General features: G+C 41.7%; 1 protein-coding gene across 6 annotated transcripts in view; it reads right to left on the reverse strand.

Moving 5' to 3' along the window:
• pcdh15b (protocadherin-related 15b) overlaps positions 1-16,437 on the reverse strand; it is a 202,743-nt gene that overhangs the window by 111,780 nt on the left and 74,526 nt on the right. For 4 of the 6 annotated variants that reach the window (XM_064319957.1, XM_064319961.1, XM_064319963.1 and 1 more), the window contains 2 exons: positions 10,165-10,179; positions 9,375-9,440 (listed from right to left, as the gene is read on the reverse strand). In XM_064319957.1, coding sequence (XP_064176027.1) covers positions 9,375-9,440; positions 10,165-10,179 — 81 coding nt within the window. The remainder of the gene's footprint in view (positions 1-9,374; positions 9,441-10,164; positions 10,180-16,437) is intronic. The other 2 variants (XM_064319951.1, XM_064319947.1) reach the window with 1 other exon arrangement.

Raw genomic sequence — 16,437 nt, forward strand, 5'->3', positions numbered from 1 at the left:
GTCACCAGTAGTTAATTTAACATGCCAGGGGACACAAGCAATCTTAAAATGCTTATAAGATTGCATGCTAGCTCTAAGACTGCTAGCCAGGATTTTTTGGATTCATTTTCGAGACCCATGCCATAACTGAAAATGGTAATAGTTGGATTATGAAGGACTTTGAAACCCGTTAACTTGCTCGCTTCTTCATAGCGTCATAGCTAACAAAGCTCGACAGTGAAAACCATTGTTCTGTTTTGTTCTTAGCCTACTAAAAATCCTGAACCAAGGAACTTCAATTTATATTTTCTTCAAAGTATTTTTCTGTTCTAACTTTTTTTTTTGGGGTTTTTTGTCAACTGAAAACTCAATTCTCTTTTGCTGAGACAACCTGGGGAATCAAAGAGGGTAGGAATGCAATGGAGTGTAGCCACTCGAATGTAGGGGGTGATTTGGTGGCCAGATGTACAGATCCAGTTTGTGTGGGGATTAGGCCAGGACACTGGGGTTACAGTAACACTCCTACACATTCAAAAAATGCCATGGGACCTTGAATGAGCCACAGTGAGTCAAGACCTCCGTTTAACATCCTCAGCGGAAGGACGTAGTGTCCCCATCACTATGCAGGGATAACGGACTGTTTGGCCCAGAGGGAAGAGAGCTCCCTGAGGACCCACCAATACCTCTTCCAGCAGCAGCATAGGTTTCCTAGGAGGTCACCCATCCTAACCACAAGTACTAACCTCACCCATACCTTCTCAGATTTAGCAGGAGGCCATAAGTAGGGTATAGAGTGGTATGATGGCTAACTATGCAAAACATCCCATGCAAGGACCTCAAACTATTTTCTCAACCCACCAGGGTCTGCCACACCACCAAGAGAAGCAGAGGAACCTTCACTAACCTTAGATCTTGGCAGCGAGGACAACGGGAATTGCCAAATAACCACACCCTAAAAGAATCATAATGCCCAATTCACGTAGCCTGAAATCAGTGCAAATGGTAATAGTTGGATTATTTCACATTCTTTTGTTTTTAATAAATGATTTGTAGGTGGCAGGTGCACACGCAAATTTGTTTAATATAGTATAGCATATGTGGAGGGTGCAATTAGTATAAATCATAATCCTGATGGACAATACATGATTATATAAAATGGAAATGTTTTAAACATGCATAATTGTGAGTTAATGATCACCTTATGTGGTCCTGTAAAGCTCTATTCAAATAGCTTGTGTTTTTGTTTCTTTCTAATGAGAATATACTGTACACATTAACACAACTTTCCATTAAAACAGAGTCTGTAAAGGAATGACTGCCATTTTTGAGTAAACACCACAGTGCAGCACATTTATTATTTGCATAAACTTTAGTTATTTGAAAGGGCATTCAAATTATGACTTCTACTTATGTTCCATTTTGCAGGTTGAAGAAGTCAGAGATTTTAGCTAGAGAATAACTATGGAAGAAAAAGCACAGAAAAAGATTCCAAGACACCAGTTACAAAGATGTTGACTCAGCTGATCATCATCTGAGCAAGCCTCAAACTATCTGTCTGTCAATATGGATTCAGGTCAGCGGCACATTTACTGGAAATGATGTCGCACCTCATCTGAAAGACTTTGGCAGCTGACACTCAGCCTAATCGCCACGGAGATGAGACCCTAAGTACATGCATCAACGGTATTCCAAGGGTCAGGCAAGTACACTAGTACAGCATATCGTTAAGCACTGTATTAAGAAAATTTCTCAACTTCTCACCAATACTGCAAACAGGCCGTGTTTAAATGCACACCAATAACTAGGATGCGGTTATTTTTATCCCGGAGAGCCCATTTTAAATCAGGACACGTCACTTTCAGCCTTGGCCAGGCTTCCCAAGTCAGTAAACCGCCTGTTAATCCTGGGTAAATTAGAAAATGTGTTAGCGGTCGGCTCTGCAGCACACGGTGGCTGGACCAGGGGCTGGGGGGGAAGTGGATTCACGCGCGTGTGCATTAGTGTGAACGCCTGGGGGAAGCAGACGTGCCTGTGCTGTGCGTTCATGCCACGCTGCTGGGCTCTCACTCATAAGCGGCAGCACTCCAATGCAGACTCACAGCAGACGCAAGAGGCTAATCCACCACTTTAATACTATTTTCAATTATACATTTACATTCATAATTAAATATTCACAGACGGCTCAGAGTTCATTAAGCATCAGGGATACCATAAGTACCATGAGTAAGTGCTGAGAGGGACATGTGCACATTAAAAAATAATCACCTTTTCTGTCTTGCGGTCTACTTATGTCTAAACATTGCTAACTGATAAACAAAGTAAAAGTCATGTTCCAGAGTATCTACTGAGTACACCAGACTTGAACATGATTGCCTCACTCCAACCAACACTCATGCACTGCAGCATTTCATATCATATTCAAAGGGGCAGTTCACCCAAAAATGAAATTAAGGTATATTTCCACCAACTCAGAGTGCTATCAATCTATCCTTGCAGATAGTTTCGCTGAGATTTTATGAGTTTTTGAGCTATCCACTGCAGATATCTGCAGCTCATCCTGATATAACCGGTCCAATGTTTATGGCGCTCAAAGCACCAAAAATGTATATTTTAAAAACTCAACAGCAATGTCTCTTTCCAAATTAACTGGTCCCCCCGCCCCCCAACATTTTAAAATCAGATTTAGTGCATCTGTCCATAGGAATGGAAAAACAAAACAGGTTAAAACTTCACTGGGGTATCCATACACAGTTCTGGTGTTACAGAAGCCAGAAGCTAATACCTTTTCTAGCTTTTCAAATGCTAAGATTCATTTCTTACACCACAGGAACTTTCAGTTTGCTCTGGCCTGTCCATCCCCGATGTCTGAACTACGGGACAGTTTGTCACGGTTATGCGGCTAATTAGACTAATGGTGAGGGTGTAAGGAGGTGAGAAATTAAAATGAAACAGGGGGTGAACGGCGTAACAGAGATTAAATGGTGTGGTGAAAGAACACTGGCGAGCGAGTCAGAGCATAAGCTGGGGGTTATCCGCCCCACGTGATTACTGTGCAGGTAATTTTCCACACTCTTAAGACTCAAGCTTCCTCCCCCACTGTGATACACCTGCCCCCCTGCACCTTCTAGAACCTTCCTGAAACACTTTGCCTTCCCTCGCGTTCAATCGAAGCCCAATGCCCTTTTTTTTTTGGCATCGTCACGATTGATCGTGATTTCATGGTCTGGTCTGTGATTACCCCCGCGCCCGCACCCCCACGACGGCCCTCTTCACCTTTGTCTCTCGTGGCACCGCAGATGTTCAAGGGGACCTTCAAAGTGGCCTGGTGTCATTTATCAGTCCCCCTCCCCACCCCACTTTAGCCGTTTAGTTCCCCTTCAGCTGTAGCTCTCCATAAGCGTAGAAGGATATGTAACTAAGGCATGACAGCTAATCTATAGCCCGCTGCAGCCTGTGACCTCCAACCCCGTCTCGTCCCCTCCATCAGTGCACCGGGGTAATGGGTAGAAGGCTTTTGTCCAGGCCACGGCACACTCGCCCCAAGCTGCTCACATATACAGGAGCGCGAAGGAAGATAATGAGAAGGTAATGGCGATAACCGCTGTATCACTGCATCGCCGCGGCGCCATGCTATAAAGCAGGGTCACAGTTCACAGAATGAGAGGAAGAGGTTCAAAATGCATGTGACTGGGCTCTGTTTTCCAACAGCACTTCAGTTTATGCGCCTTGGCAATATACAGAAAATTGTCCTCTTTTCATACGAGCTTTCAGGTCCATAACTTTATTAATTTATTGTAAAACTAATGCTTGGATGCTTGGATGAGTGGAGTCATGCTTGAAGCCACAAATGAAACACATGATGAAATTGCTGAGACAAGATAAATACTGAGGAAATGGGCCCCGACACCGACTTGATTTGTTTTCATCATAGTAAAGAGGACACACAGATAGTTCACCTTACGTCACCATAACTCTTTATGCAATTAAGTTAATTTGCAGCTTCAGAAGAAGGTATAGGGTTTGTGGACATCACTGTGTGTATGTGAGTCAGCATGTGTGTTTATTTAGCTATAGATCTATAGACAGCTTGCTAGTTCACACACACACACACACACACACGCACACACATATAGATATTGTTAGATAAATAAATAGCAATGTTACATTTAGGCCTAATATCATCAAAACTGCACAGAGCAATAGCTTATTCTTTAAAAAATGTTTCATTTTCCTTTTTTTCCTATCACAAATGCCCCAAAAACACAATATTCTAAACGATGGTGTATTACAGCACTATTATTAGCCCACAACATAGAGCCGACTGTGTTGGAGCTGACTGTGGACCGACGTCCCCACAGGCAACACATTATTGGCCACCGTGGTAGGGAAAAATACCAGACAGTGAGGTATACATTAGCAACTCCTCTCATAGAAGAGGCCTTACAGCTATTGTGCACTCATAACTTGGTGAAAGTCAAACTGATCAGTTCAAACTGACTGGGCTTAAGTTTTCATGGAGAAAAGGTCACTCATAGCAAGTAGACTGCAGCATATTCTCCTGTCTACATAAATTAGAGCCCTTGGTCTCTCTTTGCATGGCAACTCAATGGAGCAGGGAGAATGAAACCTGAACTCCATTTCAGCTTGCGCTATACAACACACCGGTCAGGGATCAAGCGAATCAGAAAGAGGCCAAGTTTCTTTCCTTTGCAAAGAGAAACCAGCGGCACAAGTAATGATAAACAAAAAGTTTAACTGAGGTGAAATCAATTCATGCAGTTTAAATGCTAGTTTACTATGTATATGGGAGTCCTTGCTGTTCTTTGTAAGCAATAAAATAAAAACATTTTTCCCCCACTGTGGCGATAGTGAGAAAGTCAGGACAGCTATTAAGTAAGCTTATCACCAGACAAACAAACAGGAAATAAAATCAAGCAACTGTCTGCTAGGTGATGAACAAGTTTGAGGGGAAAGAAGCCTTCATTTCCCAGTATCTCACAGTTGGACAAGGATAGCTTCCTGCTCACACAAAAGAGCCAACCCAGAAAGTCTTTCTCACAAACCAAAATGCTATAAGGCTAGCTTTCTTCTTCAAAATCTCTTTGCAATTTCCCTATCCTCTTTTTCCAAATCACAATCAAGAGACCAGAACACTAATTCTGTGCAAATATCTACGTAACATTAATGTGCACTCCTATCCAGATCGATCTCTATCCAGTGTTTAAATGATGCTACAAAAGGGGGGTTCGTACAGTCGTAAATGTATAATCTAGGCATACTCATGGTAACACGACTACTTATGGGAGATTTAGCCTAAATTGCCCCAGCAAGATTTCCAGGGCCATTCCAGGCTCTCCACTGCCAGTAAGCAAAGATATTACTTTTCCAAAGATCTCACATCCATGCGCCTCTCCCAGCAATCTCAGCAATTTATGCTTCCCCCACCTTCTTCCCTTCTTAACCAGAGTAAAAGCTTAGGAAAACACCCACTGCCCTGCACAGCTCCCTACAAAACTTGCTTAAGGTACAGTTACTACAGACTCTTTGTATTCACGTCTGCCTTACTTTTCTACAATGAAATCAAATCACTCATTTATTCAGAAATCCACCCTGCTGAACTGAACGCCACAACAGAACTATAATGCGAACGGATAAAACATTAAAAACTGAATTACTAAACTGTCATGCAGAGACACTCTCAAGTGAGACTCTGGAAACTCATGCCCCAGTTTGGAGATAAATGATGTAGGTAATTGCCCTTTCATTGTGACTACGAGACAAAATAATTTAATTCATTTCAGTCCATTATATAAATGCCGGCTTCTGTTGCAAGTAACCTTCCATGTGCGCAAAATTAGAATTTTTATATGCACTCCCACCAGCCAGCCAGTCCCATCCTGGCCATGCAAGTACTAGTATGAAGAGTGCAGAATTAGTGGTCTGATTACTTTCTCTGCAAGAGGAACTGTTTAGTTAAGAACTTCCGCAGGCCCTCTCAAAACAACCCTCTAAGCAGCACTGATAAAATGAAATGCTTTTTTAACATTGCTAATTGATTTATGCAAAAATATTTCAAACATAATTTCACCCAAAACAAACATATTCTCAGAAAGAGAAAGACATGAAGGATCATAAAACTGACTGCATCTGCATTTTTAGAAGCAGAATTGCTGCTGTGGTGAAACAATCACAGCTGAGGGTGAAAATTTGGGTTGGACATTGGAGGGGTTGAGGTGAGCATTCCTGTTGGGGGTCCAGAGGCATGCCCCCCTGAAAGAATTTTTAAAATAATACATTTTTTTCGAAAAGGTTATTAACTGGCTCTTTCTACTGAGTTTTAAGGCAAAAAAGCCCAAAAACTCACAGATCTGGGCCTATATATTCCCAGCCAAAAAAGACCATATAAATATGCATTACTTTTAATAGTTGTTAGAACTACCACTCCTCTCTCAGTGCCCAGTATATTCCCTAGCTTATATGCTAAGATTGCTCATAAGTCCAACCATGGCCCACTACTTCCTGCTACTGGGAGTGCATTGTTAATGCCTGCAAGTGCAAAACTGTACATATAGTAAAGTTTTGCAGAATAAAGTAAAAAGGGGGGGGGGACCCCTGGATTCACTAAATTGTTTTCAATGAAAATAAACATGAAAATTAACAAGTCAAATTTAGAACAAATGTTAATTGCATCCTTATCTGAATGTTCACACAAAAAAGGCCCGCGCCATGCTTTCTTTAGCATTCATTTTCAGAATAAACATTTTACAAAAGAGAGGGCCTGAAAGTCCCAAATGCAAGTATAATGTATCTCTCACAAAAGCAAGTGAGAGACGGTATATACTGTACTATAAAGTCAGCATGAGGACTGCAATGTATGTGCTCACTCACTTTTTATTATGGAAGTTAGATTGCTCATATTAATTTATATATGGCCAGATCAACACAACCTACAATGAGTAGATTCATGTTCAGATAAGTACTGAGCTATTCAGTTAGTAATGAAACACATGTATTACAACTGCAAACTATTAAGTTCTAACTACTTGACTGAATTTGTGCCAGGAGGCTGTGTGTGTTTTCCCTCCCTGAAGTTATTACATTCAATAAATGTGTGATATGCATATTGGACCTGTCATAATTTTCAAAAAGTGATATATATATATATATATGTGTGTGTGTGTGTATAAAATGCCATTTTTACCATTACAGTCCCTGCCACTGCTATTGTTGAGAGAAAGCACTGAAGTCATGGTTTTACAATGGCATCAATAATAATCCATCTTAACAACAGGTAATTTGCTTTGCAAAGCTTATGAGTTATATGGCCATGACAGGTTTATATAACACTGAGGTAAACAAACTGTCAAATCAAGTTTCAAACATAGGCTAAATGTTTTTATAAATCAAAATAGATTCATTGAGAACCCGAAAATATGTCAGTGGTACCAACAAGTACCTCCACGAAGTTCTGAGCCATCATTTCAATAACTACAGTGTCCACAATTATTCATCCCTACTTGAGAAATCTGGCTGACTTCCCATCAAAGAGGTGACAAAAAAAGATAAAAAGATCTGAATCCGAATAATATTGGCCAAATCAGGAGGAGAAAACATTCCTAGAGAATGCATTATTCGAGTGTTGCCGAATGTGGTATTTGGATTCAGGACCACCCCGACTATAAGCTACAAACTAAATTTTAGATTTTGGGAAGTTTTACTTTTAAAAAACAAATTTATGGATAAACAACGAATGGATAAGTTCTGACTAAACTAAAAAGCAGCCACACTGGACCTTATGTTCCTTTAATATTCATAAATTGGTAACCCTTGGCAAAACAGCTGTTTTTTTTCATTAGTTGATAAAGAAAAGATGATTTATTTTATGAATAAAGAAACCACACACTTCATACCACGTTTCCCCTGCATCTGCACTATTTATGCATATAGCCAAGGCACCGTGGTGGAAATATTAAGCGGCTTGCAGAAAAACAAAGTCCAATTTCTGAGCCCAGAAGAAATACTTCTCTTTAAACAGTAACTCATTAAACTGCTTTAACCTGCCAGGCAACCACCTGCGGGGGCCACATCACAGCTAATGTTCCATTACAAATGCTGTTGTCACAACTCACTTCCAAACCAAGACAAGCAGGGCGTAGCGATACAAGTGAACACTGCAGTGGGAATATTACCTATTGAAACAGATACGGCAACAGATCCCTCCTCACACCTGTAAAGGAATCGCTAATGCACAAATGCTATCATACAGTGGCACCTTGGAATTCTCCTTTCGTAGCAACGGAGGGAAACAGTCTATTTCGTAATAGGGCACCTTGCTGTGAACCCATGCTGAACACCATCTGTTAGATTACCAGCTCCACCCAGGCTGAAGAGCTGGGGGAGATCAGGCGAGGGTAGCAATATGCAAGTACAACAACACAAAGTCTTCTCATTAGTGTTCAAGTTGCGAATTCCACGTCCCCGGCGAGTAGATTTTAAGCGCCTGCAGACTCTAATACCTTTCGCTGCAATCTGAGAAATACAATTAGGCATTCAATTAGGATTTCACTGAGTGATGAGAACGGTCCGTGAGAGCCCACCAAAAGAACATTAGTGAGCTGCTATTTCTCACTTTCATTACATCAAAACAGCAAGCTCTTTTTTGAGCTTGAGTGATTCGTTAATCGCCGAACGCCTTCTATCACTGAGCGCAGTCCGCACTGCCGACTCTCAACCTGCAGCTTAATTAGCACTTTGGGGTGTGGCCCATATCTTATATGCGGCAAAAGCTCGACGCGCTCAAGAAATGGTTGCTTGCGGCCGGTCGGTGTAGAAAAAAAATATGTAAGATAATAAGATAACCAACAATCCATGAAACAGCAGAAGCTAAATCTCTGTCTTGTGTGTTTTCCCCTTTGCGACAGATATTACAAATTTGTATTTTCAATTCTTAAAGTATTATATAAAGGTAAGAGCCACAGTATGTTGGACTGCCAATTAAAGTAATCCATAATTCTTACAGTAGCCAGCAGGCTACAGTAAGTACTGTGGAGAAATGGTTCCCCATGATTTACTGCCAAAAGATTGACACAACAATGCCTGGACAGGTTTAATCATATTGTTTCTGTTTGAGTGCCTATTTGTGTATTTATCTTTATATACAATTAATGTAATACATGCACAACTTTGAAGTGGGCCAAACTGAATCATAACAAGAAAACAAAGTCAGCATCAAAACGCCACAAGATTTACATATGTACCCAAACAAACCACTTCAGAAAGCTTGCCCCTTGACTTAAAATGCCACCAGCAGTTAAGGGGTTAATGTAACTAATACTGCAGTTACACTTAATATTTGAAGTTAGGTCTATTTGAAGCGCTGGAAATCCAATACATACCATTTGGACTTTCCTCATCAATCGCTACAATGGTGGCAGGTGGGCCAGTCCTGGAAAGCTTGCACTCTGAAATACCAAGGACAAAAAGGAAAACTGAGAACATTTCAATGCATCTGAAACAAAGGCATACACTCTACCTCAACTAGTGACACAGCGGTACACTGCTCATGCTGGCTTTTGTTCCACTCATGCTCTTCATTAACAAGGTTGATTACAGTTGCTGATTTCACATAAAATTACAATTACTTGCTGTGGGCCCTTGGAGACTGAAGTACATTGTTGACACAAGTCATGGTTTTTCTATTACAATTGTGCCCTTTTCAGCAATATCGTAAAGCAGATTAGTAATCCTCCTAATTGACTAACATTAATTAGCTTAGCAATTAATGGGATTGGGACTATGACTATTCAAGTCAATAAAAAATGCATTAATTAAAAAGCAGATGGAACAACAGCCAATGTACACAGTGTACCCCCAGGCCCTGGGCTAAGCCTATACACAGTACACTGCTTTAACTGCTTTACTCCACTCCATATTCAACGTATTTCAAGCAACACTACCAGACACAGTACATGGACCACCATGTGACCATCAAATGCAAGGCTTTATACACAAGCACCATGGAGACAACTAAAGCAATGCACAGATAGTAGCAACTGTAGCTGCCACACACGATGACAAGGTGCCTGGGAACAGGGACAGACAGAGGCGGGCAGCAGGGGTTGTGGAACGCTGGGGCCAGATCACATGACAAGAAGGTGCTGGAAAGGAAAATATTTATGGTCTTACCCTCATAATGCCAGTCTGCTTGTCAAGAATTAGTGTCATCATCAGAGTGGAGAACAGAGTGATGAAAGAAAAGAAAAGCATGAAATAGTTTTACCCGCCAAAGTTTAGGTTAAAAAAAAAAAAAAAAAAAAAAATTTAGCCACAGAGAAATGCAAAATTGTTTTAGAGTAAGAAAAGAAAAACACATTTGCTTGCATAAGAGGGTACAAGTATAAGGTACAAGTTCCATTGCATTTCCAACAAATTAATATTTATATGATACTTAAACAACGGCATAAATAATTGTATGGCAGTGAAAGCTCCCTAGATAGAGATTTAGATACAGTATTACCCAAATGCTTATACTGCTATAAATGCTAACTGCTGTTCCTATTAGAAAAGGACACTGTAATATTGGATATGCAATTCACTGTCACATACAGTATGTACACCTTAAGTATAGTATTACCAAAGTAACAAAAGTTAAACTTAAACCGAACTACAGACTCTGTTGATGTTACGTGCTACCATCAGTGTTAAGAGTAGTACCCTTAAAACCAACATCTGAAGAGACATCAGGTTGCATTCCATTGGTTTTGATCATATTTGGATTTTGAAGAGTGTTCATTTTTTTTAATTAAATATTTTGCAGGTACCAATGGGCAAGTAGGGTTTAGTCATGTGACTAGTCAAGTGAATTTTACATTCATGGAAACGTGGAAAAGTACGTTACAGGATTGTTTTTAAGAAGTACAGGGGCCAGGTGAATTAAATTGAGCCGTGCTTGGTTCCGTTCAATCTCCACATTGTGCGGAGAAATCGTGGAGCAGATTAGCCTAATTCAACCAACATTCAGTCTGGCTGTGTGTGGCAGCCTTTATGCACATGAGATAAATACTCCACTGAAGTGATGCACGTAACGGTTTTATTTGCAGCCAGGGACCGAATAGCAACACCAGTGAAAAGAGCTCTCAAACTCAATACATCAGTAAAACAATGGTTTGTTGTCTGCACAGAGGAAAATGAAGCCCAGCACTCAGCGCGGAATCAAATTAATAGTCTAGATAAGTCAGGTTCTGCTGAACTCAAAATTTACTCTTGGATATGAATCACAGAAATTATTGATTTTCAGCCCGAGTGAAACTGAGGGGGTTTTACGTTGCGTTTTAACCTCTGAAGTACTTTAATTCCCAGCCAAGCAACTAATGCAGTTAAGCAAAATGTATTGCGGTTGGTGGGGTTCTTGTGGGTGGGATTTTGCAGAATAGTCACTGTTTTAACCCATCTCCTGGCAAGCAGGAAGGCTGAGGCACCAAAGTCCATAGAGAGAGGACCATTCATTACCAGAGAACAGTCCTTTTCACTCCACTGATCCAACTTCAGCACTTTAGACACAAAAACCTTTACAGAAAATGAATGGGTGCTTATCGAAGGAAAGACGGCTCAGTATAAATCATGCAAAAACCATCGCTACGACTGTACGACTCGCGCAGCGGCACAGATCGGGGGAGAGGAAACGAACTTGCTCTCTCAGCGCGACGCCATCTGAAATTAAAACAAGAATATGCATTTTCGTGCACCGCAGCCATCCACAAGAGCGCGGCTGCCGCGCTCGGGTACATCTGCGGCAAAGTTTCTCCGCGAGAACCGTTCTCTGGATCGCGGAAGCGGCGGTCTCCCGCACCCGAATCCGTTTCATTTCCAAAACCGGACGCAAGCCAAGTTCGTCTGACTCGGCTCCCAGCAGTTTAGGGTGGATTACAACATCAATATGTTGTGTCTGGCGCGTGAATAAACAAGATACCTAACAACGAATGAATTTGCATTGATTATCCACAACAGCCCCTCTGCAATCTGCCGTCCATGAATGAGTAATTGCGGACAGTGGTGTCACGTTACATGACACCAGGCACACCGACACCCAAAACCTCCAACTGCCTGGGTTTCCAGCAGATTGTGTTTTGTCCTTTCTGCAGTGTCTCCTTAGCAACAGTTGCTGTGTGGGGACAAACAGATACCCTGACTATCAAATATGCATGTGGGTACGGCATGCTCTTCCCTCTACACGACATTATGAATTAAATGTAAAAAACAAAATAAAAAATTTGACAAAATATTTTCTGTGTCAACTACTAGAGGTCCATTTTGCATCCTAATGTGAAACAAGAACTTATTACATTTCAGGATGGTAGGTAGGGTTATATTAATGTTTCCAACATTGCCAAAAATCATATGTCTTGGTCATTATTAAGACACACGACTACTCTAAAACACTATTATTGCATCCAACATTAAACTGAAAACTTTCTTGGAATTTCTGAAAAGTTCCTAAGGGTACTGACATGTATACGTACAGAGTGACCACAAATAATAAATCAAACACTGGGAGTCCCAGGAGTCGTATAATCAATCAAAACAGTTTTCTTCAACCAAGCTCCTCTATCATTCACTGTATTCTAGGCATTTGTCACGAGTGTGCCAGAATGCAAATTGATTCAAAGAAAACTTTCAAAAGGACAAAACTCTGAAGTAGAGAAATCAGAAATGCAGCACACAAAAACAGAACAATAATACAGCACAGAACAACGGTAGAAACAGGTAGAAACAGGTGGACATGTCACACATCAGCCTTCCCCTTCCCCTGCCCCATAGGCATAGCCTATGATGGGATAATTGTATACGATAGCGCTCTGTTGCTTCTTGGAGAGCTGTGCGCTTCGGGATTGTGCGCTTGCTTATCTGCTATTGCATTCTCTGCCGTCAAACGTTTCTTAATGATGCACTGAACAGGCACGTCTCTCAAATAAACAGATGTAGAATAATTGCGCTGACACAATGAAGCATGCCATCCCGTGTGAAGAGCCCATTAATAATGTAGTGTCACAAGATTTCAGCAGTACCCCTCGGCACACGTGGCAGGGGCATATTTAAAGACTCATTCTCTCTCGCCCTCTCCCTCTCCCACTTCATCTGTGCGCACGTGTGTGTGTGTGTGTGTGTGTGTGTGTTTGCGATGTTATGTTCCCTTCACTTATAAATCTGTTCTCATTAGTGCCACGCAGAAAGGTGCGCGTAGACGGGAAACAAAACTATTCCTGGATGCGGCACGCCACCCGCCACGCGGCTAAACGGCTGTGAAACACGGCGCGAAAGTTAGCGCGCTCGCATTATTCAAAGCCGCTCATCCGTTTACGCATCAGACGATCCATCTGCTCACCTGCCAGGCTTCAGACAGCGCTGAAAATCTGAGGGCACGGGGAGGGGAGGGGTGCTCGCGCGAGCAGATGAGTCCCCCACACCGCAGACGCCGATCCATCAGGAAGTTGCGGCGAGCACAAGAAGCTCAACGTGGGGGGCAAAACAACTCCCAGGCGTCCCATGAAAAATGTGACCTTCACTGTCCAGTGTGTCCACAAAATCGCACCATATCGGTGGTAGGGAGTGGATGATCTTTTTGAATACACATTTCGGTGTTACATTTGACTAAAAAGGGGAAGTCAAGGTCCTCTGGTACTGTAACACATTGACTGAATGCTAGGAGTACAGAGACTTTTTAGCAGTTTCAAATTGACAGCTATAGACAGATGTTATATGAACACATTGATTTAGTTAGGAAAATGGCAAGCATTGTTGGGCTGAAGGGCCTGTTCTCGTCAATATGTTATGTTACGTTATATTCTTATTTTGCAGTGAAAAGTAATAAAAAGTATGAAAGGAAGTAAAAAAAATTTTGTTAGTCGTAGCAGTTTATATGGCATTAAATGTGACAATGTCTTCAGCTCTCTCCAGAACAACGGTACAGTATAAGACCATATACGCATGCCTGGCAGCAGAATGACCCTCAAGATCATACATGTTGTTTAACTGTAAGGATGGTCACCCAGAACACTGACCATCATTTGTATTTTATCAATATATAATTACAGTCACAAAACCTCCATATTAGCTCTCAACCACAAAGACACAAAGACAGAGAAATGGACACCGCCATCTCTGCTGTCATCTAGATTTGATACCAGAACGGACCAAGATAATAAAGAGGATCTTAAAGGGAAAAGAGAACGGCAGCGCGGATGTCTGATGTCCAGAAACAATCGCTCAGCAAGCTTCTGCCTGGGATAGCCTGACAGAGAGATCCCCAGATTGGAGCCATGCCACTGAGAGTAATCACCTCAGAAATCAATACACAAAGCCTGCTGGGACACCCGAAGCCAAAGCCGGAGAAACAGATGTTACTCCGCCGGACCAGGAGAGCACTGAAAGTAAATGCTGATTTTCATTTTCATATCCAGCCGAACTGGGTGAAAAATAGCAGTACCTGCTACGGCTGACTCACGAAGGCCTTAGATTACTGCGAAACCGCCTCCGATTACAGGAAAACCCGATGCACTGCAGGGCAATCGCCCGAGCGTCACCTACCCGCATGCCACGTCAGAACTACAGCATCTACACAAAGGTCCCCAGCTGAACTCCGTCCAAAGTAACCCCGCCCCCCTCGGTGAGGTCAGCGAAATCCCAAATGATTTCCACATCCCATGTATGGCTCTGGTTTCTTTTAAAACTGCGTTCATCCCCGGAATTCCCAGTTCACCTTCCTGCATCTTAGCACCTCTCGCAGCTCTCGTTTGGTTCTTCCATTTCTACAACCCCTCACTGGAATTTTGCCGCCACCAAAAACACTGCTGTAGCCATTTATTTATTCTGTCTGTCTGTCTGTCTGTCTAACTATATAATCCCCAAGGTATTTACAGGACTTGATCTTACCATGATAATATATTCATGCTATTACAGATATTTTAAAGGAAACACTATAGTCTAGTCTCTCCTTCTATAAATTGGCTTGCATTTCTGTTTTTTTTTTTTTTTCAGCCAACAAGGACAAGAGTGAAATGACTTTGTGAGCTCGGCAAGGAAACAGATTAACTCCCACACAAGGATGTAAACATCTATACAACATCTTGCTGATTACATTTCATTACCCAAACCAACTGCACAGCTTAATTGTAGTCTTTCAACGTCTGAAAGTATAATGCCGTCTTGCTCTATTAATCCCAGGGTACAAGGGTACAATGAAGATTTCCACCTGCGTTCTTCTACCTGGGCAAGCGTGAGTGTGTGTGCGTGTGTGTGTGCGTGAATATGCACAGTACAATCTGTGACAAACAATCCAGATGTATTGGGCATTTTGTAGCTTGCATTGAAAATTAAATTTTGATAGTGAAGGATTTGATGCCGAGAAGTGCTTGGTTTGATATATTGTCTTTGAATAGTTCAAAAGGAGCTGAAGTCATCTATTGATGAGGCCATTTCTTCTTCACAAGAGAACAAAGGTATTCTCATTTTCAAAGAAGAGGTTTTGCTTTCTTTTTGATAAAATCAAATTTACTTGCATAAAACTTCGGCGTTCATTTTGACAAACTGTTCAATCACATTCGGTTATACTGCAAGTATGAAAGAGTGGACTGACGTGCAGGAAAAGTTCAAACAAGGCAGACGGCTGTTATTCGTAGCATATGAGTGCTATCTAACAAATGTACTCTGACAAACCAAGTCACTGTGATGCTCCAAATATCTAGTGCATGCGTTCCTCCTATGGATGTAATACTTCACTCATGAACCCAATCAGTCCTGTTGTGGATAATTAGTAGTTTTCTTCTGATCACATCTCGAAATTGTGAGCTCCCAGTACAGTAAGCATCATACAGTATATCATGCCATGGTGAAGGTATGAATGATGTGATATCTTTCACCTATATGTGACACAATGAGTGGATCATCAGGGCTTCGGAAAGAATAACATAAATCACAGACAAGGTCAAAGATCTCCACCGCGTCTTATGGGGGGGATGAGCCCAGAGGGAATTGGTGTGAATACCCGCAAACCAGCCTTTCCATTTGTTGGATTGAATTTCCATGAATCACACTCCCTGCTCTCCCTGAAGGGGCTTTTCACACTCACAATTCCATAGCGTGTGATTTGAGCCATGGTCAAAAATATCTTCTGTGCAATGAAAGGCTACACGCTGTGCATGGAGCATCGAAGCAGAGAGGGGTGTTCACTGGTAATCATAAATGCAGTTTTGTGGCCTTTTTTAAGAGACTTGTTTGAAAGTTCAAAACTATTAGTTTGCTCTTAAAAACCACGTACTGAGTGGAAGATCATGGGTTTACGGTAAGGTAAAGGTAAACAGGGCACAAGTTTAAAAGAGGCAGTTGGAGAAGGACATGGTGGATTCTGCACATATCTGAGCAGCCAAAGCTGAATGAGATTGGGTGACCTGGCCTGTCTGTCAG

Source organism: Anguilla rostrata, chromosome 2 (genome assembly GCF_018555375.3).
Source record: "Anguilla rostrata isolate EN2019 chromosome 2, ASM1855537v3, whole genome shotgun sequence".
NCBI lineage: Eukaryota > Metazoa > Chordata > Actinopteri > Anguilliformes > Anguillidae > Anguilla > Anguilla rostrata.